The sequence below is a fragment of the Sturnus vulgaris genome, chromosome 2, assembly GCF_052056855.1.
Source record: "Sturnus vulgaris isolate bStuVul1 chromosome 2, bStuVul1.hap1, whole genome shotgun sequence".
NCBI classification, from domain to species: Eukaryota; Metazoa; Chordata; class Aves; order Passeriformes; family Sturnidae; genus Sturnus; species Sturnus vulgaris.
In genome coordinates, this window is record NC_142244.1 from 43,746,412 (window position 1) to 43,773,886 (window position 27,475).

Genomic DNA, 27,475 nt, shown 5'->3' on the forward strand with positions numbered 1-27,475 from the left:
GATATGTTAGAGGAATAATGGCAATATGCACTGATTATATCCTTTTATCTGATGACAGATCTTGCCAACTGGAATTGTGCACTAGTGTATCACGTCAGTAGTTAGAAAACATGATGAGGCATTTAGAGCTGACCTTTATCCCATGGTTAGTAAAAGAATAACAGATGCCTGCTTTATTAAACCTGAAGAATATGAGACTGTTTGAGAGGATCTGAGTAACTGCCATAAAGTCAGGAGTCCAAAACAATGCAGGCAGAGGGCTTCAAAACAATGCAGGCAAAGGACTTAATGGCATAAAGCTCTCCTGGGAGAGTGAATGAATGTGTCTGCCCGTGTGTGCTGAGGGGAAGTTTTTCCAAACTGAGAAGGGAACAGTAACATTTTTGAGGAAGACAGGGTAAAGGTAGAAGAATAGAAGGATTTGCAAAACCATATACAGGCTAATGAACTGGAATTTCATTGCTTCTTAATTTTCAGCCAGACAACTTCAGGAAGGGATCCATGAATTACCAAGAAAAAAATTAAAACTAGATCACAGGGATGAAAAAGGACGTATAAAGAGTTCAAGGTCTGTCATGGACATAACTTAAAGGGAATTCTTGAAATGGCAGCAACTATTCCATATTGAATGTCTAATTCTCTCCAGGTAATGGATAGGGCATGGTTTTGAAGGACATTCAGATTAATCTGTATCCTGGCTATAGCATGCTTAGCCAGGAATGGATACAAGAATTTAACCAAAGATCTGTTTTGTTACTTTTCCTCCAGCATTTTACCACAGGGAGGGAGAAGGACTAAAACTTGAGAATGAAGCAGGTAGGGACTTTGTGTCCCTGCTGGAGACTGACACCTACCCAGCTACTGAGTCTTCGACTACTGCACAGGCATCCAAAGGGCTGCAATTCTTTGTTCAAGCTGTAGGGCCAGAAGGATATTGAGGTCACCAAGTCTTACCAAACACGCCTGATGCATTTCAGGATAGACTTTTTTTCTATTGCTGCTGTAAATGCCTTACTACCAGGATGTACCAGTTCTGCCAGCAGGCACCTGACTTCCTTGGAAATTTGGATCCTCACAAGGCCTAGTCCTGGACAGAGATCTTATCAAAACCTATGTGTACCGAAGTATAGGGACAGGACAGGGATCTACCCACAGTGCATGTCCTCAGGGAAATCAAACTGTCATTTCCTGCAAGAAATCAAGCACAGCTTCCAAATGACACTAGGTTCTTTACCTACATCTGGATGGAAAATATCGAGTTACTGCCCTTTAGATCACATCTGCATTTTGTTCCAGAAGTCTCATAGCTCACAGCTCTAATAACATATCAGGTCTCTTCACAGACTACCTACTGTTAGTCAGAGTCATCCTTCCTGGCTTTGTAATTACAGACTAAGGGAGGACTTGGACTCCATAGCAGCCTTCAGAGTGCTTTGGTGTGAGAGGAGAGGTATGTCTTCCCATCAGCTCAAAGGTCAGGGCATGTGAGGAAGTTGTACACCAAGCTCTTGCTTTGACTATATATAAGAAAGAGGGAAAGCAGCCATTAGGGACATGTGGCAAAAATAATTGGAACTGGAGGTATTGGATTCAGCAAGGCACGTGGCTGCCTGACCCTGCAGGGAGTGTTGGGAGATGTGGGATGAACTCTGGGCTTTAGAGGGCTGTCAGGGCACTTTAGTACAGTTGTGCATTGAAATCCTTTAGGAACTGAACTGCAGAAGATACTTAATTGTTAGGTAAAATACATCTAATAAAAAAAAACCACAATACAAGGGGAAAGCTTAAAATCACCCAAGATGCCAATAATCAGGTGGAAAATTTGCATACTTTAAGAGGGTGCATTCAGATACATCAATGGGATCTTATTTCCAAGGAATAAATGATAAAGGTTTCTTACCACAAGGTTCTAAATTCTAACACTTTCAGCAGAGAATGAAGTCACCATCTATTTAATGAGGAAATTCAAACCATCTTATTTTGATTTACCAACATTTTGTCTACCATACCACAGAGACAAAGGAGCAAAGCAAAAGAGGAACATCCACTCATTGTTTGTTGTGGGGAAATACATAAATTGAAAAATTAAAACTAGTAAGTCTGAAGATATTACAGTAATAGAGGTCATAAGTAAACAGTCTAAAAAAGTCTTGCATTTCTTAAATGAGTCAGACTTCTTGGCAGCCTCCTCATGTGAGTGGTGAGGCCCAAGACTGTTTACCTCATAAGATAGCAAGCAGATAAGACTGTGTAAATGATGATTCAAGATATAAAATGTCTGACAACAAGGGAGAGTCACAAGCAGCCAGTCTCAGTTTCAAGAAAATATAAGGCAAATAGCCTATGCAGACACTGAATAGACAGAGGTTCAAGGACTGAGAGTGTCACCAAACTGGCAGTGATACTTCAGGTCTGCATAAATGCAGAAAAGTCTAGTTGGAATCTGTTTCTCCATGTGTAGGAATACTATATACTAAACATAGCATTGAGATACCAAAGAAAACAGAAAATGTTAAGCCTGTAAACCAAGAGCAGCAAAATCATGCCAGCACAGCAGCAATTTCATATACAATTACTGTGGCATATTACAGGTTTGGTAGCTGAATCAGCAGAGCCTTCAGAATGGAAACACATGAAATGTAAATCTGCATAAGGCTTATTTGCTATCCCACACCCCTTATTTTTTAGAACTACAAAAGTCTGTTAGTGTAGACATCTGAAAGAGATGTTGTTGGACGCAGGATTTTGATTTGTCATGTGCTTTGATTTTATGGTTCTAAGTTTTCCATGGTAAATATCACAAGAGCCATACTCTAAGAAAACCTCTTTCTTTGTTGTGGTGGCCTATTTTCCCTGAATCATCTGATATTTTCCAGAAAATGAGAAAAACATGCCTTTTTCTGATAGGTAGTATCAACTTCCATGGAAAAATCATGTTGTTCACATCCCAAGAACGCATGACATTCACTATATTAATGTAGCTTTTTCAATATTCCAAAACCATTTATAAATGTCCATTCAAAAATCTAAGAAATACTGTAATTTCCTATTATAAGGACCAGAGAATGATTACCAGTACATAGAGAATTTTCTCCTCAGTATAAGCTATTATTTGTTCACAGACTTTCTTTGAATCAGCCAAAGAATACTAACCAAAGAGTTCAAACTAATTAATATAAAATTTCTTGGGTCTTAATACGAAAAGAAATCAATCAGAATCCATCAGGAACAGAATCTGAAGATTTATTACTGAAATAAAGTAAACAAAGCAAACAGAAACCTCTACAACGAAACACGAGAAATATAAAACATAAACATTAATTTAGCTTTAGCTATGCAGCTTCAGATGTTATGGCTTTGTGTTCATTCCAATAGAAATAACATATCATTGCAGCTGATACGTGTCAGGCTCAAATTAACAAGGTTCCTTAAGAGAGCAGCAGAAGCAGTCATGTCCCTCGATTATCTTGGCCAAGGGTCATCTTTTATATTTCCTTGTATCAAAAGATTTCCTTCCACGTAGTATGAACTGTTGTCTGTATTCACCTGCTACATTTTTCTGGTGGTGATCACTGGTTTGATCCAGTTGGTTCACTTTTAGGACTATCTCATTTGATTTAAGGAAATTGAGAAAATGCCAACTGCCGTAAGAAAGTGGTTACCTGAAAGACTGCACCTAATTTAACAGAATAGTTTGCCCCCTGAATTTCATAGATAACTGTCAAAATATCACTGGCACAAAAACTAGTTTCAGGCATGACAGTTCTTTATAGTTATGCCTGCTTTTTATGGCAAAAGAAGAAGCAAATTTCCCAGAGTTTTAAAAGTACATGATTCCTAAAAAGCAGCAGTATTTACTAAAGTAATATTTTTCACTTAATATGACCCAAACCAACTTTACTTTTCCATGTAATCTATCCTTGGTGCATATCAATAATATTTTCAATTTTGGTTGTTTGTGGTTTTGTTTGTTATTTTGCTGGGCTTTTTTATATAGCAAAAAGCAATATAGAATCTGACATAAATCACATGAGTTTAGGATACATTATATGAATTACAAACAATAAAACCATAAAAACATTTTAAGTAAGCTTTCTTAAAACTGCCTAAAAATGAGAGCAAATTATTGTAGTCACTGCAAAGACAGTACTTCCCCAGGAAAGTGGTGGAATCACTTTCCCTACAAGTGTTCACAAACAACATGGATTCAGCATTTGGGGATGTGGTCTAGTGGTGAACACTATGGTGCCACTTGATGATCTTAGAGGTTTTTTTCAACCTTATGAGCCTATGATTTGACCTTGAAAGGAGTGTTCACTACCATAGCCTAGTTTCCAGAAGTTGAAAGTAGCAGGATAAAAGTTGAGATACATATAGAAGACAGTTCAGGAAACCTGAATGAAAAGCTTAAATTATTCCTAGTGCAAGAAGCACACACATTTTACCAGTGAAGTTCCCTATGGTCCTAAACTACAAGACACCAAACCCAGTATTCTGATGTACAAATCCAGTAACACAGTCCTTAAGTCTTTTGCTTAAACAACCAGTAAAGCTTCTTCCAATAAAACTTTCCACATCTGCATTGGTTCCTGCACAGATCCAGACTACTGACCAGCATGGTGTCATGGTTTAACCCTGGTTAACTGTGGCTCTTCACTTGCCACTGTGAAGGAAAATAACTCTACCCCATCCAAAACAAGCATGCATGGCAGTGCAGGCCTGCAGCTGCTTTTGTGCTAACCCTCATGGAAATAATCAGTTACGTGCTTTTCAACAGCACAGGTCAATGGCTCCACTAAGGCAGTGCAATAGAGTAGCACAACTTCATTACATTTATGGCATTTCCTGGCACTGTTAAAATTTTTGTAGAGTTACTTCTGTGCTGGTATGTCTGATGCCCTGAGGTCAGACAAAGGCAAGGGCAAAGGAAAGGGCAGAATCATGCAGCTGTGAGAAGGGAAGAGCACTGAACCACTCACTGCACTGCACTTCAGCTTAGAAATTATATATTTGTGTGTTGGACTCTGGAGTTGTGTAACAGCTACAGACCAAAACAAGTGCTGTACCAACTAATAAAAATAAACTCTAGTTTGGGTTTGTTGTTTGTTTTGTTTTTTTTCATTTCTAAGGCAATATCAATCCAGACTAATAGAATATTTTCTGAAAAATAAAAGTATCCAGACTTTTAAGCCCGTCTCATTTTAAAAGAGCTTTAAATTTTGAATCTCTTCTCTCCTTAATGCAATTTTTTCATCTTCCTGAATCTGTTACGACCCCATAACACACACACAGCTTCAGACATCCTGCACAGGAGATTTGACTTTGATGAACACTCCACTGTGCTCTGTATGCTGCCTTCAGGGCCAGTGCAGCTTTTCTTTTCTTTTCTTTTCTTTTCTTTTCTTTTCTTTTCTTTTCTTTTCTTTTCTTTTCTTTTCTTTTCTTTTCTTTTCTTTTCTTTTCTTTTCTTTTCTTTTCTTTTCTTTTCTTTTCTTTTCTTTTCTTTTCTTTTCTTTTCTTTTCTTTTCTTTTCTTTTCTTTTCTTTTCTTTTCTTTTCTTTTTTCTTTTCTTTTCTTTTCTTTTTTTTCTCTTCTCTTCAATTTTTTTTTGTTTGCTTTTACTATGTGAGGCATGAAGCAGTCTGAAGATCAGCCTGTAAAATTCATATAAGATAAATAATTAAATTGATAGTTCACTTTAACCCAGGAATATCTGATGGGTTTTTTTCAGTTTGAAGACTTTAGGAAAATGATTTAGGGACATTTGTGTACATTTACTCTTCAGAATTTTTATAGAAAATGCTACAGAAGTAAGTATTTTTAAATTTTAAATGCTAATTGCATTTGGAATCCAAACAAAATTTATCCTTCATGGAATGAACACTAGCATGATCAAAGCAGCTCCAGGAGTTGTTTTGTAAATACATGATAAAGGAGATGACTTAGATCCAGGATTGTTGCTTGCATTGCTGTAGTTTTTACAACCAATCTTTTGTAACAGACATCCCACACATATTTTGCAACAAGGAGACAACTCTTGACTGAAACAGTTTACAGCAATTGTTAAATTGGAGAAATGAGAATAAAAAGATTAAAGGTAAGTGACATAAATATTCGGAAACAGAAGTCTATGTTGTTTACTCCAAAGTAAAAGTAGATAATATCATTCCAAATGTTCTAGATGTAAATGAAACCACGCTTATAGCACAAATCCACTTGGAATAGGACTATCCACCAAAGTTAAAGACACAGGTGTGAAATTAAGTTAATAACAGAGAAGAAGTGGGATGAGAAAGGTAATAGCTTGAAAGCAAGAGATCTGCAGATGTGTAAAGATACTGTTGACTCAGCATTCTGCTCCTGTAACACTTAAAGCCTCCTATCCAGAGTGAAGCCTAACAAAATCTATGACATGATAGAGATCACTTCAGGCAATGATGTATAAGAAAAACAGCTGTTTGTGGGAGGGGAGGAAAAATTTCCATCAGGAAGTAACTTACCCCTTTTTTTCAATTACTTTTTTGTTTAATAAGTAGACGATGTGACCTACATTTGCTCACAAAGTTCCCAATCAGCATTTTCTGTTTCACATCCCATAGCACCAGAGACCAAATTCAGGACATCTCATCACTATAAGAACCCCCAGACAGGCCTTCTCTTTAGATTAAGTGAGGAAGACAGCCTGTTGCCAAAAGCATGGCAGATTGGCACATTTCTTCTTGATCTTTGGATGAGAAATACTGTTCCTTTGGCATATGTCCATCTCTGGTTCTGTTTAGACTCGGTTTTGTGTCTCTGCCTCAGCCATCTGAAGCCATAAGGCTAGCCTTTCCTTTGAAAAGACCTAAATTATATGGTTGGAAGGTTCTGCTATTGCCTGGAGGATGTTGTTTCATTATGGGCACTACTATTTCACTCAGTCCACAAACTGGTTTTCCATGTTTCTGCTATCACAATACTGCATAATTATGGTTCTTTTAATTGGCCTCAAGTAATTGTATTTTTTTTTATGAAATAGAATCTCTTCTTCATTAAAAGGAGATTACATCAGTTTATTTAAACAGATGAGTGAGAATTGTACAATTTATCCCTAACACTAATCTCTTAACACAGAATCATGTTCACAAAATCACTATCTTTACTGAAATACCCATCAGAGTAAGAGAAAATCAGGATCATAAAGCTGCGACTCTAATTCCGAGCTCAAAAGACATGAATTAGTTTCATGCTGTGTCACAGGCATCCAGTGAAACCATGAACAAGTCATTTAAGGCACCTGCCTCAGGTTTCTCCCAGAATGGTACCCTACTTCCTCACAGCACTGATAAGACAAAGTGGTGTCTGTGTAGCCTGACTGACTATGACAGTCTGCTTTTTTTCTAATATCCCACATGATAGATATTATTAAGGCACAGCAGTCCCAAATAGTCTGTCAAAATAGAATCTCTAAAATTTTACAATCTTCATAGAAGACATCTGAACTTATTACACAGTAGCTGCCACGAAATTTCCAGACATAAGTCCAGGATAAAAGAACAAAAAAATATTTGTGTTGTGAAAGTCAGACACATGACTAATTACACTACAAGTTTATGAGTCTCAGGTTAAAAAATTAAATTATTAAAGGTATTTAAAATCTCTACTGCTAGATACATGCACAAAAGAGTACACTTACATAAGTGATTGTAACTTTAAAATTTCCCAACTTTTCAAATATGTAGATATTGTTATTGCTTCAAAACCTTTTCTTGAAAAGACAGACTAATTCTCCATTGTGAAATTCCCTGGCTCCATGAAATCCTACCACTCTTCTCATGAACTGTGAACACAACTCTAAGCTCAGCAGGATTTCTTCTAAATCTGGGATCCCTCTCCTTTGCACCAGATTGAGATGTAGAAATCAAGAAAAACTCAACAGCATTTTTTTCCAAGCACAAAGTGAGACCTCACTTTGAAGTGGCAAGGGTGTAGGAAGTGGAAACATACTTATTTGTTCTAAAGACAGATGGGTAAATGCTCATTTTGAGAAATCAGTGAAAAGCTCCCTTCTGCTACAGCAAGGAAACGCCTGTACACAGTTGCAAGAAAATTCTTTACATATAGCAACTTAAATACTGAGATGAAAGTGTTTGAGGTATTGGCTCAACAGAAACTTAAGTGCTTGAAGGAAATATTTGAGCAATCTTAATATGTGGGGGGGAAATCCCACTTTTTATTCCATTAAACCAGTGACTTCAGAAAAAGAAAGACAAAGTAAAGCATCTCTGGACAAGGACAGGTTACTCAATGAATATTTGGGGTTAGAATGACAAAACCAAAATAAGACATGTTTCATAAAGCTACATGTTTTAGACTAAAGGCCTGCTGAAAAGAGTCAGAACTTCTCTTGATTTCAATAAGCTTTCAATAAGGCTTAATTGAGCTTAGTCTTTAAAAAGATAGAATAAAATGTGAATAGCCAAGACTTCATAGCCTTGCAAGACAAAAGGGATTTCAATCAGGTTTTCAGTTTTCAGTGAATCTGATTCATTCCTCATGTGTGGGAACTATCAGTAGGAGACAAAATAGGAGAATTCAGAGAGATGATACAACCTAGAGATGTCATAACCTGAAAACCAGGAGATAAGCAGAACCTTGAAAGATTTTCTATTTTACAGGAAACTACTATAACTTAGGGACAAGGATGAACTTGAAAAATTTTCTATGAAAAAATGCCTTTCCTTTATGATTTATAGCTTTTATAAACAAATGGGACTATTCCAAAATTTAAGTATCCTTATCACCAACCATTTTTCTTATGGGTTAGTATAACCCAAATCTCTCATGCTCCAATTTGAACCAAGTATCTTTTGTCTGAGCATGTAAACCAATTACCCCCTTCTCTCTGAAGCAGTCTTGTATCACTTACTATACTCTTAGTATTCTCTCTGCAAAAAACACACATTGCATTCTTTCAGCATTTCTTCTTGTTTCCTAGACCTCTGATCACTATCACTGCTTCCTGCTTATCCCTCTCCACCTAGTTCACATCCTTGAACTACCATATCCAAGAAGAGGACAAAGTTGTCCAGTCCAGAGCTTATTTCATAATGAAGTTGATAGAAAATATGCCTTTTTGCAAAGATATAACACTGTTAATTCAATTTCAGCTTGTTAATCTCCTATAACCTCAGCATATATAAAACATATAAAACTTCTATTGAAACAATTGCTCAAGGCATCATAAAGACCAACTGTTATTTAAACTGTTTATTTAGATAGCAGTCTCTTCTTTCATAGCAGTATTTCTTTTAGATATAGTTCCGACTCCTGGGAAAGCATAAAGATTATCTCTAGGGGATTCTAATTAAAGGAAAAATGTTGTTGCTCTACTGAAACAAAGATTGGAAAAGTAGTTGAATAGAGAGAGTTTTCAAAAAAGCAGATTTCAGAAAACAGGGATATGGCAAATAGATAGAGTCATTTTCTGGAAAATTTGAAGGAGTACAGGTAGGACAACAGAAAGGTTACTTTGTAAGCCAAACTGTTGAACAAAAAAAGTCACACAGTAGGAGTAGCAGAGACAATTATGTCTGTACTAAGAGCTCTTCAGTAACTTGGACCAGTGAAGAATGAATCATACAAAAAATGAAAGCGAGGATGAACATAAGAAACCAATAAGAAACATCAATAAAAGCAAAGATGTGAGTGGATGCAATGTGACATAAAGAGTTAGGCAAAAATGTTTTAGCAGTAAGAAGTAACTGGAAGACAAAGGGAATAGTGAACATATTTTTTCAGAAACAAAAGATGCTGAGGAAGTGAAAATACCTAGCAGTGCCCTATCCTGCTGAGATATCCCAAAGAGATCTAAATTCATTTTCATTTATCAAAACTAGTCATGATGAAATACTGCTGTTGAAAGGATCAGAATTTAAAATAATTTTGACAAATCAGTAAGACAACTAGCTTTATCTTACTGGGTTTGGAACAAGTAACAAAACAATGTGCAATGGGAAAAAGAGAAAATTAAATTCAGAATACACAAAATACAGAATGAGAAATATTTAGCTAGATGGTGGGGACAGAACTGTCCTAGGGTTACAATGATTTAGACAGTAATGTCCTTCCAAAGAGCCTTATGGATCTCCTTATGGAATGCAATAATGAGAATGATGACTAATCCTACAAATTCAGCTTTTGTGAGTCCTCACTGGTAATTTTGTCTGGTTAAGTAACTTCATGTATAGCAAGAAACTGGACAGAATTCAGATTTTTTTTTTTTTTTAATAAGAGCAAGAGTTTTTAAGAAGAGGATGAGGTTTTGCGGAAACAAAAAAAAAAAAGAACAAAAGGCAGAACAAAAGGCAGAACAAAAGGCAGAACAAAAGGCAGTGAGTTTGTTTGGTCTAGAAAGCAAGATGAAGGAAACACGCTAAAAATGTCAGAAGAAGACAATCATTGTTCTTCCATGTACAAGGGAGAAGAAAAAGAAGAAATACAATTGACAGCAAAGGTTAGAGCTGGAGAAGCTTTTCAGCAGGGTGGTGAAACAACAGAGGATACTATTTGAACAAACTAAGAAAATATCATATTGAGAACAAGAGGCAATCAAGTTCTTTTTCAGGGATGATTTAGGAGAGGAAATTCATACTATATGTTTCCTTTGATCCTCTCCTATATTTTTAGAAATGGAGGGAAGAGGAGGGAGAGTCATTACAATAAACATATTACACAATATTCTTTTTCCAATGCAAGGAGGATAGAGCTACAAAATGTATCATTTCTGGCAATGTCTAATTTAATTTTAGAATTCCAGATTAGGAGCATCTGCTTTCTAAGGTATCTGTCTTCAGCCAGTATAATTTGCATAATTATAATGATAGACGAGGACCATACAGAAGCAACTTTATATTGAATAGCAAAACAGACTAACAGCAATTTGAATCACAGCTTGATTTCCTACGGTTCTGAGAAACATCAGATAGCCTTGTTGGCCATGTGTAAAATAGACTGAGGACAGTCTCTTCCTCTTCTCCCAAATATGGGTTCATCATTAGGCAATACTCAATTTTTTAAGTTACCGATATGAAAAATGAAATCTGAATTGGTTTACATCATAGAAAACATAATTTCAACACTTGAAAACTATCTTATATTTGAGTCTTTGCAATTACATGAAAAATTACCCAGGCTGGCTGTAATAGCCTAATTTAATAGCTTTTCAGATGTGTGATTTGTTTATTTTTAAATATATTTCTAATATATCTGACATGACTATCAATACATTTCTGGTTATACACTCTATGAAACTAAAAACCAAGAGGGCTTTAACTCAAACAAAAGAAAATTACCCTGAGGATTGAAGTATAAGAACAGATAGCTATTCCACTATCTACAGGAGGGATATCCTGTTGTTCCCTTAATGTAATGAAAACATTATGAATTAAACAAAAAATGAAACACTGATGAGAAGAGGACAGAGTTCAAAGAAAGAGCATATTTCCCTTGTTCATGTGAAGATCTATTGTGCATTCATAGATGGAGCCATGAAAAACAGACTTCACTTTCTATTTGATTTGGTTTTTTACTAAAACAAGAAGCACTCTCCTACTTTTGGCAGTAAACACTTCAATACCTTGGAAATTACAATATAACTCACATATTTTAGAGGATAAAGAGAAAAATCCACATCATAGCAGTTATCAGTTACATGGTAAATGAAAAAAACCCTAAAAACAGATTTCCCATATAAAGAAAGAATGTTTAGCTAAAATATTCTCGAGAAGTTTAATGTTGCACTATATTTCTTTTATGCATTTTGAGATTTATTGATATAGTTATACATAATTTATTCTAGGAATGATCACTTTGCTGTAAATCCTCAAGGGGACACTGCTATTCTACAACAGGTATTTTAGCAAACTTCCAAGTGTAGAAAAGTTTACAGAAGTAACTTGCTCCTGCATTATTAATCTGTCTCCATTTCCCTACCTGTAAAAAGGAAAATACATTTCACTGCATGTATTCTGTTCTAAACACCCATAATCATAGCCTGTGTCTTTCACTCTAGGACTGCTAATCAGTGATTCTCACATAAATTACTCGACTAGTTTTCAGCAAAGAACAGGATTAGAAAACATCCTTGTAGGCTTTAATGAGTAGGCACATAAATTATTCTTTCCTTATATGCCATAAAGAAAACATATTTTCTGCATTCAGGCAGACCTCATAAGCTCTGAACTATTTACTCCCAACAAGACCTAGGCACTTCTGACCATGCACAAAAGCAGAGCTTTAGGTAACACAGAGATATAGAAAAATGTTCAGGTAAACAAATTATTGATTTAGTTTTTGGTTTATGTACCTCTGTAAACACATAATTAGATCAGTGAAAAACAAAAATACTTAAAGTTTAACTTCAAAATGGCATTTGTTTAGTATTTTCTCTGAAATTGCATTACTTTCTGAGCAAATTTTCTGCAATTGAGTTTTCAGGGAAGGGCTTGCTTTTGAGAAACCAGTAATTCATGTATCATCCAACATTTCTATCGCTGTGTTTAACTTGGCCAGATTTATCTTTCTGAACTGAATCCAGCCTTTGACTTGGCAAAATGCTTTCACGGCTTTATGGCTGCCAAGAAGCTTGCAAGATTTGCCCTTTGGATGGGCATTTCAACTGTGTTCTTTCTGCACAGGAAAGTACTAGCAGTAGGCTGACCCTGCTTGCTAACAATGCCCACTGTCAAGAGTTGCTAATAAATATTCCCACAGGTGCTCTGCTAGGACAGACCCAGCAGGTATCAACACACCCAAAAGAGATGACATTGTATCATAAAAAGCCTTCCCAGTTATCTGCTGAGTCAACCTAAATGCAAATTATGTACTAAAGAATACTGACTGATAAGGATTTCATTCTTCTGGTTAACAGTAACTAATGTGAGCATGCAAGAGCTCTTGGCCCTACTAACATTTGTGTCATATCTTACAGACAGACATAGCAGAGATAAACTAGTCTCATCTTCCACTGAGTGCACAGGATGCAGGTTACAATTACTACTTCAAATTTATGGAGCGAGGTATGAAGATAAATCAGAAATTAATAATGACCTGTCCTTTAAAGACTTTACATACCTGCAAATCATACTATTAAACGACTAGCTAGCAAAAATGATGCCATCTCACTGCCCTGTACTCATAGATCTGATTCAGCTCCTGAAAACCCAAGAAGCATAGTAAAGACTCTGTGTGTGACACCAGTTGCTGTCTCCTGAGGTCATTTCCCCTTACACAGTATGGCTACAATTGGCATCTATCTAGTTTCCATGCAGTAGAGGTACACATGATAAAGCAGACAGCAGAGATGTCTGTCCACTCTCCTTCTCTTGCTAAACTTTCCGTGGCATCCTTTCTATCACAATCTTCCAAAGTGACTGAGCTTCCTTCAGGTACTTTCTGTAATTCCTGTTTCTTGGTACCTATACAGTCTGCAGTCACCACAGACACCCACTTTGACCCAAACATTGTGTAAAGCTGTAGCACAGGACTGAACTGAATATACCCTGCCTTTCAGCTCTTATCTAGATCATGTCATCACCCAGCTCTTTTCTGGCACTAACTTGCAGTCTGCTGACTAAGGGCAGGACCAGAATTTGCTTACATTTGCTATAGCCTGTTTCTTCTTTCATGTTCAAAGTGATACAAGTGATAAGGCTAGGAAGGAAGGCATAGATTTAGGGAACTAGATCCTGGATATGAAAGAATAATTCTGGATAATGATGTGAAAATTTAATTTCTTGGTGTTTGCCTTGATGGTGATTTTCATAGTCCCATTGTTTACTTACTTAAATAAGCTATAATCAATAATGTACAAAAGTTACTTTCAGAAAAATACAGGCAAGTGGCTATAACAGAATCTCACCATAGAATGCATGAATCAAATTTCAATTAAGATGATACATCTACTACCTCTCAGATGCTCTGTTTCCAGAAAATTAGGAATGGAGGTACTTCTCTACTGTATATAGACATGGAAAGTGATCCAAAAATTTTTCATGCTGAGTGGAACTCCCAAAAGCTTCAAGAAGAAATGCAAGACAAAGTGTGATCTGAAGTTTCCCCTTCTAGAGATAACGCTGTGAACAAGACTGCAGGTACCTAACATTCAGCTTTCCTACTCCATAGGCTAATATTTCAGGTACTAGGATACAAAAAGCAGTCCTCATTACCTCGCTGTGATTTTTAAGCCGCCACATCTACTACTTCCCATAGATTAAGGATGAGTAGCCTTCATCTGCTCAGTCATGGGTACTGTATCCTTCCCATCTGGAAGCTGGGAGCTGCTTGTTTCAAGTGTCTGTAACTCACGTGGTGTCAGGCACCTACTTCTTGAAGTAAATGCTATTTTGAGCATACCAGAAGGCAGAATCACAGCCAGTCAGGGAACATTCAGATTCAACCCAGAAGTACCCAGGAGGCTTAAGCAAACACAGCATAAGAGTTACTAAACATGACTTTTAATTTCAGCTTTGAACTTCACTGTTTGAAGCTTCTCCAAACCACTTGGAGCTCATGTATTAAAAACTCTGCATTTTTTCCAAGAAAGTTTACCAATCTGTAATTATTGATGACAATCTGAAATACTGATAGGAATGCACGTGAGTTGACTTCTGTGCACAGAAACCAATATTTCAGGATAATATGGTCTGTACATACTAAATTACAAGGCGTGGTTGCCAAACTATGATTTTTACTAGCTACCCTCCTCCTCTGACAATGTTAAATTGCAGTGAAAATACCCAAACCAACAAAACAAACAGAACACATTGGCAGCTATGTCATTTAACAGTCAGTTAACAACATGAGACTGTATTCCGGATGGAGTAGTATTACTTTCAGTTTATACTTGCAAGGAAATAAAAAATATAGACCTACTTTCTCCATGAATTTTCATTTATTTTATTTTTTAAAAAATTTAACACTGTTCACCAATATAAACTTAGCAGGTAGTATCTTAAATTAACAAGGAGAAACTGAAAACTTTGAATAGAATTTATCCTAGCAAGTTCCTGGGAATCTTGGCAATTCCCAAGAAGAAACCTATGGGAAACTTAAGCAACACAAGCTCTTTAGAGAGCTAAAACAAATTCAAATACTCTAAAATAATTGCTTGAGTGGGATTTTCTGTTCTATTAATATTTTCTATGCTAGATAGGTACAGAGTTAATCTTGTACACTTGAGCAGTTCAAGAAGACTTACAAGCATCAGTATCCTTCTATTTTTCTGCCTATAATCCCACAGTCCCTCAATGGAAAGCAGCAATTTTCAGGAGATGAAGCAATGCCACACAGCTCTATAAGTAATTTTCCCATAATTGTGTACATTGAGGTAGAAGAAATAACAAGGAAATTGGCATAGTCTCTATCTTAAAATATTCCCCAGTAGATAAGAGACACTCACATCCCTTTTGGCATTAACTGCCTAGAATAATGCATCTAACAGAGGAGGATAGAGCCATAAATGTTGGGGACTGCATGTGCAGCCTTCTCCTCACATCACGAGTAGGGAATAGGTGCTGCTGAAGGCAGTACTGAGACACACCTCTCCTTTCCTCTTCCCAGGCTGTCTAGAAATAGGCCTGAGACATCCTCTAGAGTCACACTAGGGCCACCATCTGCAAATTACAGTTCAGTGTTTACATTTAAGATGAAGGAGAAATCCACAGTAATTGATCTGACCTCATTGGCGTGTAAGATATTAGAATAAGCTTAGAATAAAAAAATAGAAATTGATAAAACAGGACAAAGCCCCCTGGGGCTCAGAAAAAAAAGGTGTCCCATTTTTCATTCAGCTCTTCACAGCTAGTAGTAACACCAGACTAACTCATTTACTAGAGCTTTCTACTTGAAAGACTGGTGCTTGTGCTTCTACCTACTAAATTGTATTCCAAAATGGTTCACTCTCTTCTAGCATACTATTAGTTTACAAGAAAGATGATGTTTAGAAAGTTTAGCCTTCTCCCCATTTTCTCCCATCTTTTCAAGTCATGAAACCTACTGTTTCTACCAGGCACTGTGTGACAACCTTCTAAGGGAAAGAAAAGAAAAAAACAAATCAAACCAAATACATCCTGCTCACCATAAAGTTTGGGCCTCTACATTTCCCAAATACATCTTCAAATACCTTGTTTTCTTTAGAAAGAAGCAAGCTACAAGGTCCCACCTAACTTCAACACAAAACACACCATAGGATTTATCTTTCCATCAAGATTTTTTTTGTTAGTTGAACTCTGCAAGTGTGCCAGATCCCTCATTTACCAGATCCTCCTCCAGATGCAGCCATAAATGCCCATTAAGCTCACAGGTTAACTATAAAACTTTTCTCTGCCAGTGGAAGATAATGCAGGCTTGGGTGTTCATTTGGCCACATATTCCCTTATGAAGCAAAGACAATTCTTAAAAAATCTATTTCCTTAAAAAGAAAGGTTTTTTGCTGAGTAAAGGGAACAGTACTACATGTGAACTGGCAGAATTTTTACATGAACTTTAAACACTGTATGCTGAGAAATTCCCAGCTCTGCTGAGAAAGATATGGATTATTCTGAGAAACACGGAACCAGTTAAATGGATAACGGTAAGTTATTTAGAGGGAATGTACTATTAATATTGGTCTCATTAATAATTCCTCATGATCTTGATACCAAAAACAGCAATGTGCTTATGGAACTTCTTAATATGAGAACATTACATAGTAAAAGATCAGTCATCCTGATTACCAGTGTAACTACTTTGAACTAAAATGCTTAGTATATGTTTCTGTTTTCTCTTTGGAATCTGCTAGTTGAAGACAGCAAAAGAAAGATCCAAGAGACTTAGAGAAGCACAGTAGTAATTTTGCTGTGAAATAGACAAATGCACTCTCCATCAAAGGTGTTTAGCTCAGTAACATAGTCATTAATGTGACTGAACAAGTGTTGCATAGAATTTCAGTAAACTATGATGAAGTAATATCACATCAAACTTAGAGATCTAGACAAGAGCAACAAGAATAAAGAAGGAAATTAATATTTTATTATATGAAAGAAAGGTTTGATTTATTTCAGGTATTGCACGGAAGAGTTAAGAGATGACATTACTGCATTCTAAAACTACATCAAAGAATAAACATGGTGGAAGACAAAGAATGTTGTCAGTTACAGATGACATTGAAGAGAGAACAACTGTGCCTAAAATGACTCTGTGAATATATGTAGACTGAAAATCAGGTTTCTAATAGTCAGAAAAAAGATCCATTTGGAACATCCTTCTAGCAGTTCAACGGGATTCTATATAAAGTTTATTAGTTTACAAGTGAAATTACATGCTACTGCCTGCAAAAGCATAGAAATAAGCGGCCCTTTTCAGTCTTATTCCTCCAATTATTAGAAAAATAGGAAAGATGTTGACGAGCAGAGTTTTGCAATCACTGCGAATTAAAAGAGACTTCAATGAGTCTATTAGTATCAATACTGACAGCTAATTTTGATAGTGTCCGAAGGAAGTCTCAGCCTTTTAAAAACTGAGAATTATTTTTTCACTTCAACAAATTCTGCAGGCTGTATTAGTAGAAATGGCAGTGTCTCTTCCGCATTTTTGACATCCACAAAAATCCATGGTGAATACAAAGAGGTCAGTTTTGATGAGCAGTTAAGAAGTGTGAAAAACACAAATTATATCAAGGAATTACAGCATGTAGGAGCTTTGAGCCTTCCCACACTTTCATATTCAACTGTGTAAACACGGAAACAATTATTTGGTAGGGGCGTGTGCATGGCTGTCTTCTTGAAAGCCATTTTTGGCAAGCGGTAGACTGTCCTGAAGTGCATTTACTTTCATAGCTATGCCTTGATGGTTGTTTCCAATTGAGTTGTTGCCGACTTGAAAGTGTGTTTACAGAGAGCTCTCCTTAAATCCAGTATGTACATTTGTATACATACTTACATACTGACACGGTATGTCTGGATAAACCACTCCAGATAAACACACAAGACTCAACCGAAGTGCTTCTGTTTACTCAGATAAGCCCACTCACATACTTGCAAAAACCCAACTTTGTTGCAGTAACCAGGCTTGCAGCTTTCTGATGCTCGTCTTTAGGATGGATTTGGCTCAGCTGTATGCCCTTCATAGCAACCAAGTGCCATGGCAGAAGACGGATGTCCCCACCTTTGTCTCTGCCCGTCCCTTGGCGCGCTGCCCCGCCGCAGGCCGAACACGCACACGGGGCAGGCTGGCCGGGCCGTGCTGGGTGCCAGCAGGATCCCCTGCCACAGCAGGCCCGCTCGGGCTGCCTGCCTCCGGCCCCGGCGGCCTCCGGCCCCGGTTCCTCCAGCGGAGGCAGGAGCCCCCGGGCTGTTTCCTTTGCAATGCCCCTGTGCCTCCGCGCCCCGGTGGTGGATCCTCCTTCCCGACTTTGCTCTGGGCGTCCCAAAGCCCCTGGTGCAGGAGGAGGCGAGCGCCGGACCCGCAGAGCGGGGCAGACCCGCCGTCTCGCTCGGGGCCGTAGCGGCCCGAGGCGGCGCCGCCGCTGGAGGGCAGAGCGCGGAGGGGCGGCGAGCGAGGGGCGGGCACTGCCGGGCCGCGTCCCCGGCGTGTGAGCATGCCGCGCCGGGAGGAGGAGGAGGAATTCCTCGGCCGGGCCGGGGGAGGTTCGCACTGGAGTTAGCGCCGGGCAGGGAGGAAGAGGGAGCGCTGCCGGAAGCGGCGGAGCGGCGGCGGCGCTGGGAGCCCGCGGTGTCCCGCGGGCAGCGATGTAGCTGGGTGACGGTGACAGCGGCCGGAGCGCGCCGCCTCCGCTGCCAGCGGGCCGGTGCGCCGGGTCGGAAGCCTCTCCGGGGAGGCGGCAGAGCGCCCAATCTCGCCGCTCCCCCGCTTTCCCCTCTGCCCTCGGTGCCGGCTCCCGGCGCGGCCCTCCCTCCGTTCCTCCCTCCCTCCCAACGCCGCCGGCCGGGGGGCTGCGGCCGCCACCGCTGCCATGGGGCTGCCCACGCTGGAGTTCAGTGACTCCTACTTGGACAGCCCGGATTTCAGGGAGCGCCTCAAGTGTCACGAGATCGAGCTGGAGAGGACGAACAAGTTCATCAAGGAGCTGATTAAGGACGGAAGCCTCCTCATCGGGGCCCTGCGAAGTGAGTCGGGCGGCGGGACCGGCGGTGGCTGGCAGGAGAAGGGGCTTCTTTTGTTTGAATGGGCGCCGGGCGCGGGCTCCCCTGCCGGCGGCCGCCGAAAGGCGCCTCCTCAACTTTCTCTGCCCCGCTCCCTCCCTTCCTCGCTCCCCGCCGCCGTGCCTCGCCTCGCCTGCGGCGGGGCCGGGCGGGTGTCCCGGGGGAGCGGGGGCGGCGGGCCCTGCCCCGGCCCGGGGGCCCGGCCGCGCCCTCCCCGCCGGGAGCGCGGGCAGCGCGGGGGCGCCGCCGCCGGGGCGCAGACCGGCCAGGTGGATGGGGCAGAGCCCGCGGTCCGGGCTGCGGCGGAAAGTCGCCCTGTAGATCGCTGTACGGTACGGACCAGGCGTGGAGTGTTGCGGCGGGGTCTCTTTTTGGCACGCTGGCTTCTAGTTGCGTGTCTTAAGATAACGAAGATGTTCGTAATAAGTGGCAAAGCAAGATAATGAAGGGAATTTATAGGGAGAATTTATACCCCCCTCCCATACTCTCGAGCCTTCATGTGGTAGATTAACTTTTGAAAGGCTCTGAAAGTAGAGATAAACACGAACAGTGTAGTGCTTTTAAAGTTCTGTGAGTTGAGCAGTGACAGCTTTCTGGGGCGTGAAAACGGCAGTCACGCTCTGAAGATCAAAAAGTGAAAGCTGGGAATTGCCCAGGAGCGTCAGTAGACTCGGTTTGTCCTCCCGTCCTGTAAACCTTGCCACCTACTTGCCTGCAAGTCACTTTGGATCTCTCACCTGTTGCCCAAAGTTTTCCTTTACGGAGAGCAGAGACGTAACTTACAGCATCTCTTTTTGCAACGTGAGACAGTCAAAGGAAAGAATTGCTTTAATCCCTAAAAATAACTGCCACATTGACATGGTATGCTGTTTTTTTTAGGATTAAGGGTAGCAGTACTGCATGTTATATGGACAGGGAACAGGTAGTTCTGAGCTCTGTAGTTCTTAAGAACTTTCTAACCCGGAGTCTAAACCCGAAGTTTGTGTCCTTACCTAGGAGGTTAAAATTGTGAGGATTTTGTTTGCCCAGCAGTAGTATTGAACTGTACTTGTTCATGCATCAACTGTCTATTTACAGCATTGCATTTACATAAAGCAGCTGTTGTCTTTTTGAAAGTTTATTTCATATAAATGTATGTCTGGACACACCTAAGTTTTAGTGAGTAGCTGCGTAGCTAGCATCTTATGTTAATTTATATTAAGTTTAATAAATTCCTGAACCCATGCCCACAGGATGTGAGATGACCAATTACACAGAAATAGTGCTTGGGTGTATGTATATATGTGTGTGTGTGTGTGTGTGTACTGGTCTATCTGTATCTCTGGAAACTCATTGGTACAGTTTTCTTTACAGGCAAAAAAGTTTATTTGTACTTTAAGCCTTTCTTGCTGCTAAAAACTTTCTCCATGTAACAGAAAGTCTGAGCTGCTTTTAAGTAGTAAAAACTTACTATAACAAACCTGGTCCTATAAAATAGTAATGACAGATTAGGATACCACATGAGTACTTTTTGACCTGGACCAGCACTGAGAACTGGCTGCTCTTGGTTCCAGATCAACTATGCACGAACACAACTTTCTTCTTAGGCTGTCTGAAGACAGGCTGAGAGGTTGAGGCTGTTAAGCCTGGAGAAGAGAAGGCTCTGGGAAAACTTTCTTTCAGCTCTCCAATAACTAAAGAGAGGCATACAAGAGCTGGAGAGGGACTTTTTACAAGAATATGCAGTGAATTGCCAAGGGGTAGGGTAGTAGGTGGGTTTAGATAGGATATTAGGAAGAATTTCTGCACTGTGAGGGTAGCGAGGCTCTGTAACACGTTGCTCAGAGAAACTGTGGATGCCCCTGACATGGGAAAGTTCAAGGCCAGGTTGGGTGGGCCTTGAGCAACCTGGTGGTGGAGTAATCAGTCTAGTGGGAGGTGTCCCTGCCCATGGGAGGGAGTTTGGAACTTGATGATCTTTAAGGTCCCTTCCACCACAAGCCATTTTATGATTGTCAAAGACAGATTGCAGTAGAATAAATGTATTTGAGAAGTAAATCGAACCCTGATTCTGAAGTGAGTAATCCCATTAGTTTTGTGGAGAACACTTAGGAGTCCATGCAGGATTTTGAACAATATTTCTGTCTCAAGTAGTGACTTCTTAATTTGTAAGTTCTCATGATTTTTAAAACCTTTTAGTTCAAATGTTATTCTGTTTGACACAATGCTTATTGTATCCCATATACAGATCTAGAATGTTTTGTGTCTTTTAGCCTTAGAAAAATAAAATTTGTTTTGGTATAGTAAGAAATTTTTGTCCTTTTATTAATTTCAAATCCCTTTATTTCATGATTGTGTCATTCTTCTATAGAATTCTGCCTTAATTCCTGTGTTAGGGCTGCTGAGAAAATGTCTGGATTTTTCTCAACAATTTAGAAATCCTGAACTTAGGCTCTGAAGACTCATTTGTAGATGCTGCAAGAACAGTGTACCTGTTACAGCAAGTAGCACTATTGTATATTTCTAAAGCATAGAAATTTGACTTGTTTAAGCAAATTACCTACTCCTACTCACCTTTAAAATCAGTGAAGTGGAAAATGCTTATGCAGGCCTTGATTTTTTTCAAATTTCTTAAAATGTGTTTGAAAATTAAACTGTGAAGTAGTTCAGTGATAACTCTGTTATTCGGTTTTTGAATATTTAATAACCTACAGGCCTGGAAACAAAACACGCCTTATTTACCAAGTTTTATCTCTAGGTAATCTAGGATTTTTACCTCCACATCGTTTTGTAGGATCAGTTCTGATGAGGTAAAATAATCTGGACTGTGCTGTAGACCTTCAGTGGAAATGAGTTTTGGAAACTGTCATCCCTGACCATGCTTGAGAGAAGAGACAGTGAAGCTGTTAGAAAAGACAATAATATTTTAAAGGTTGCTAAATGTAAGGTTTTTTTATATGAAATGACAGCATGTCCATGGTTTTGAAGGTAAAATTAAACTTCTGTATCACAACTGTTAAAAATTTTAATATTTTCACAATCAAGTATTCAAGTTACTGTAGCTATGCAATGTTTATAAAGATCTGGCAGATTCCACATAAATTGAAGGTAGAATAAATATGCTCAGTGTAGTATGCAAATATTTTGCATTTCATTTGGAATGGTCCCAGAATGAGTCAGACTTTATTTAAATGTGGTTTTGCTACCTTAATTCAGGAGAGTACTGCTTTCCAAGGTGGCATGCAGAGCTGTAGTGCTGTGTTCCATGAAGCAGCAGTTGACTATTGTGAATGCAATGGGAACTGATAAAGCCAAAATTGATATAAAATCCTCAGCAGCTTTTTCTTAGCATTTTTTTTCACTGTTTCACTGTCTTTCTAAATAGGCAGGACTCTGTGAGTAGCCCAGAACAACACAGATTATATGTTTCAGTTTAGCTAGATGTTAGCATCCCATCTGCATGGCCATTGTGCCTACTTCAACCTTGTCCTACAATTAGTATTTATACAGATGACTACACTTCCTGTTTCAAAGCAGCTAAGGTACTAAATGCATTACTGTCTCTTGAAAGATTTCGTTTATGCATGTAAGAGACTTACCTATTATATTAAAAATTTATCCTTTGACAGAGATTTAGCCCAGTGTATAGGCACATTTAAATTGAAGCATATACTTTTTTAGTGCACCCAGATGAGGGTTTTTGTTGTAAACTTAGAAATTAAGGGGATAAAAAAACCTTTTAGAAAAAGTGGCTTCCTCTTGCAACTGACCTTGATTATTAGGTAACTGTTGATTTTATAATTTCTTCAGTTGCCTGATTTGACAGATCTTTCAGGTGCATGTTGAAGGTGTGTATGCCTAAATGCTTCACATTGTGAGGTCCAGATGTAGAATGACTCCTAAAGCAGAATTGATATTTTTCCTTCTTCTTCATTCTCGGTTGTTTTCAATTAAAACATTAAGTCTGTTTTCCCCTGTGCGTTTTGCCAGTATGTACTTTAAAATTTCTTTGTAGTTGTCTTCTGAAAAAGCAACTTAGTCTAGGGTGTTGTCCTATAGATTATATAGGAAATTCCATTCTAGAATTACTTGTATGCTTTTGATTTCCATGCTACTAGGCCTACTGACTTGCCAAAGTTAATAAATATTGTATTTAACAATCCAGAAAATTGACATTCATCTTGTTCAGGTCATCTTATGGCTCACTGTGTGCATAAACCTTCTGTTCCTCCCTCTGATTTTTGAGGCCCTCTCCATCTTAAGTCCTATCAAATTAATGTATTCAAAGATGAGAACTACCTAAGTTTTGGGTTAAGTGGTTGAAAGTTCAGTATGTTTACAGCTGCTTTAAGTAATACTGTACTTTTTCAAGTGTCTTAGTATGATGCAAATAGTAATGCAGAGCTGTGGTGTCATATATACATGTAATGTAAATAAGATTTATCAGATATCTTTAGGATTTTGTAATTTAGTAGCAGTAATTTTATTTTACTACTTGACACAAGGAGAAACAGCAACACAAGATGGAAATACTGTCTTTTGCAAGGGGTGCAAGGGGGTGTTATTTATCAGGGTTTTATAGAAATTTCACACAAGAAAGCCCTGTCAAGTTGCATGGCATATTTCAGGGTTTTCAGGGATGATTCACTTCAATACTAAACCTAATTAAAAAAATACAGTGATGAACCTGTTTATACATAGGGAAATTTTGGGGATTAGCTCCCTGGAAAAAAAAAAAGGACAAAATTACAGCATGAGAATTTACAATCTTTTTATCTCTTCGGGGACTTTTTTTTTCATGTAAAAAATGAAACCTTTGTATCTTTCCAGAAAGATGCATTTTCCCAGATATCTTTGCCTCACATATTTTCATAAGATTATGTCTGCAATGTCTTTTCCAGATTGTAAGTGAAGCAAAACTGAGTTCATTGAATACTAGCTGCTGAAGTTTGATAGCAGTCATTTTCCTTTATTTATGTAGCTGTAGATTACATTTCTTAGTCCCTAAGTATATTAACTATCTACTAAAAAAAAAAATTCTCTCTTAGTATGGCCATACATAAAGATGTGATGCTAACTAAACTGGACCATATGGTCTGTGTTGCTCTGGGATATTCCCAGAGTCACACTTAGTAAGCAAGCATTCACAGTAGTCAACAGCAGCTTCATGGAGCACACGTGTGGTCATCATGCCTACTCCAGCCCTGTGCTACAACTAGTATTTACAGTGAGAGGCTACATTTTATTTTTTCCTACGAAAAGGAAATTGAAACTTACTCATTGCCATTAGGGTTTTTTGGTTTTTTTTTTTAATTATCTGTTCCATTGCTGTCCTCTTGATGCCTAGAAAAGCTGATTTGGAACAGAAACTAGACAGAGTTAAGTGGACCAAATAGGTATTTATTGAAAGGCCTTAAAAGGATACACTTTGGGCAGTGCAAGAACCCAGCTGAGGCTACACTCAAATCAAATCCAATATGCATCTCGGTCACGAGTTTTACATTTTTCCAAATTTTGGTTCATCTACATATTGGGGTCAGTTGTCCAACCACAGCCCCAGGCTATGAAGTCTCAGCCCCCTGGCTTGCCCTCTTCCCTTCAACGTTGTTTATGCTTTTTGGGTAATGGATGTCCTTGATTTTCTAGCTGGGAAGGGATTGTTTTGTCTAAGTACCCTTATGAAGAGAACTTACTAACACCTAATATGAAGTTTCAGAGTTGCACATCAAGCAGCAGAAAATCTGAAAAATATAAAAGCTAAACCCCAATGCACCACTGTTACTTCTGATAGGCATTTATAGGGTCCTGTGCAATCTCTGCTGGTTTCTGCATTATCTTTGGATTATGGATGCAACTTTCAAAAACATTTCTAACAGTGTTCTGCCTTTTATGCAGAGATACCAGCAGTAAGCTGGTTGGTGGCCAGAGAAGGATCTTAATTGCTTCCTCTAGTGCTTAAAGCAGCTGCAATCTGTATCATATTATCTTTAGCCAAATATATGTGAAGAAAACAAATACCAGGATGTAGTGGACTGTTACAGAGTTCATTATTTTCTGGCCATCACATGATGTTTCATTTTGAACCAGTAGTACCTGCAAGTGAATATCCATACTGTCAGTAATGATTATGTCTTAACAAAGACCTTGAATGACTCAACATGGGTGTTCTTAAGCCTTAATATTGAAACTGGTATTCTTTAGAGAAACTTGGTAATTGGATTATGTCAGGCTACTAAAGGAGCAGTTTTGAGTTTCAAATGCCGCATGAAATGATGCACTTGAAGAAAATACTGTGGATTTTTTTTTAATTAGGTTTTTTAAACTGATTTCTTTAAAAGGTCAAATTTAATCTGTTTCTTAATGGGCCAGTTGGCTTGTTGTCTACTGTGTGCTTCATTTGCTATGAATAAGATAAATGAATTCTATTAATAAGAGACCAGCTGCTTCAGGAATATTGTCCTTACTACAATGGAAAATATGATGCTGTGGTCACTGAACTTGTCCAGATCTCTTGGGTTTTTGTGGGCAGAAGTGCTACAGCAATTTGCAGTTTCCTGTAATAGTAAATAACTTCGTATCCATCCTCTGAAAAAAAAATACAGAGGACAATACAGTCCTTCTTCCTACTGAATAATAAGTAAGCCAGTGCTATATCTTTGCCTTTCTATTTTTCCCTATAGTCTCAAGACTGTAATTAGAAATAAATATGGAATATAGCAAAATTTGGTACCATGGATTTACTTTATTAAATCAAGTCTTCTGCTAGAATTACATAATGTAATCCCTATTTGTCAAGCTCCATTTTAAAAACAATTTTTATCCTTTCTATTTCTGCTAGAAGGCTGTTCTAGAACCTTGTTATTCTGAGAGTTGGATAACTCAAAAATAAATTTAATCTGGAAATTCAAACTTGTTTATGCTAATTTTCCTTTCACTCAACATTTCTGCACCGTTGTTTACTTGGATTTTCTTGGTGAATAATCACATCCTTTTGCTGGACTGAACAAGCTGTTCACATCCTCTCTTCTAAGAGATTCTCTGGTTTCTTGGTCATTTAAGTAGCTCTTTCTATGCTTTTAAAATTCACTTTTAAGTTTTCAAGAGTTCTAAAAATAGGGAAAACAAAACTGAATATTCTTCATAAGTTTTATCTTTCCTCATCATATTCTCTGAGAACATCAATCATTAAATCAAATCAATGCTTATGATCATCTTTTGACTATGTGGTGCTATGGATTCCTGAAGTGTATGATTAAAGGTAAAAAAGTCTCAGGATCTTATAGGCAGTAATGAAATATATATTTAAACTGAAGAAAAATAACTTGACTTTTTCCATATTAATATGGAATTGAAGTACTGTTGGGCAGTAATGTAACCTCCCCTTGGCACCCTGTGAAGTGCAAATAGCTTTCATTAGAAAGGTATGTTTCACAGCACGTTATAAACTCCAGTCTGTGTTAGTGTAGTTTTTCTGATTAGTTAGAAGTTATCAATTTAAATCACTTCCCTTTCCTGAATTATGCAAACTTGTATTTCACGGGACACAAAAGCTTAAACATGTTACTACACCCTGATGTTTTGCTTAATATAGTTCAGACATGGCAAAACATTATGGAAATCTTGTATGTCTTATCTTCTTTTAGCTCAATATTAAAAGCAAGATATAAGATGCTGCAATGCCTCGGTCATATAGTTTGTTCTACTACTGATGTTAGTTGATTTGCAAGTTGATTAAAGAGAGGATTGCATGCCAGATGTGGGTTATAGTGCCTGTTTACAAAGGTACTCTTGGTCTTGGAAAGATATTATGTAAATTAAAGTAAGTATCACCATTAGGATTAATTTTCTACTATAAAAGCTTTTAAGTAAAGTAAACATTATGAAAAATAAAACAGGTTACAGTAAGAAGAATCAGTTTGTGATTTTGCCAAGAGATTGGACCAGATGACTCTTGAGCCCTTCCAGCTTGGTATTCTGTGATTCTGTGATTTGACCCTATAGAACCATCTGTGTGACATGGGATCAGCTTCTGGTGTCTTCTCACAGAAGCCACCTATGCAGCCCTCCTCCACCTCTACCTTGCCATGTAATCCCAGTAAAGCTCTTCTCCAATTACTTTCAGTGCTTCTGTCTTTGGAAGAGAAGCGTTTTGGTTCCTCTTCTAACAAGCAGCTGCTGTCTACAAATTCAATAACTGAGAATTGTTTTGTTGTTGTTCATGGGGACAGGTGAACTTAGGAAAAGAACAGGGGAATGAATTATTAAAAAGCTGTAAAGGCTTTTAATTCTTTTACAGTAAATCTTAGATGAGGTGG

General features: G+C 38.4%; 1 protein-coding gene across 1 annotated transcript in view; it reads left to right on the plus strand.

Annotated features, from left to right (window-relative positions):
• The first annotated feature begins 18,592 nt into the window (after positions 1-18,592).
• The window catches only part of ARHGAP42 (Rho GTPase activating protein 42), a 140,790-nt gene continuing 131,907 nt past the window's right edge, over positions 18,593-27,475 (plus strand). Inside the window, exon 1 of the mRNA XM_014886584.2 lies at positions 18,593-19,145. Coding sequence (XP_014742070.1) covers positions 18,992-19,145 — 154 coding nt within the window. The 5' untranslated portion in view covers positions 18,593-18,991. The remainder of the gene's footprint in view (positions 19,146-27,475) is intronic.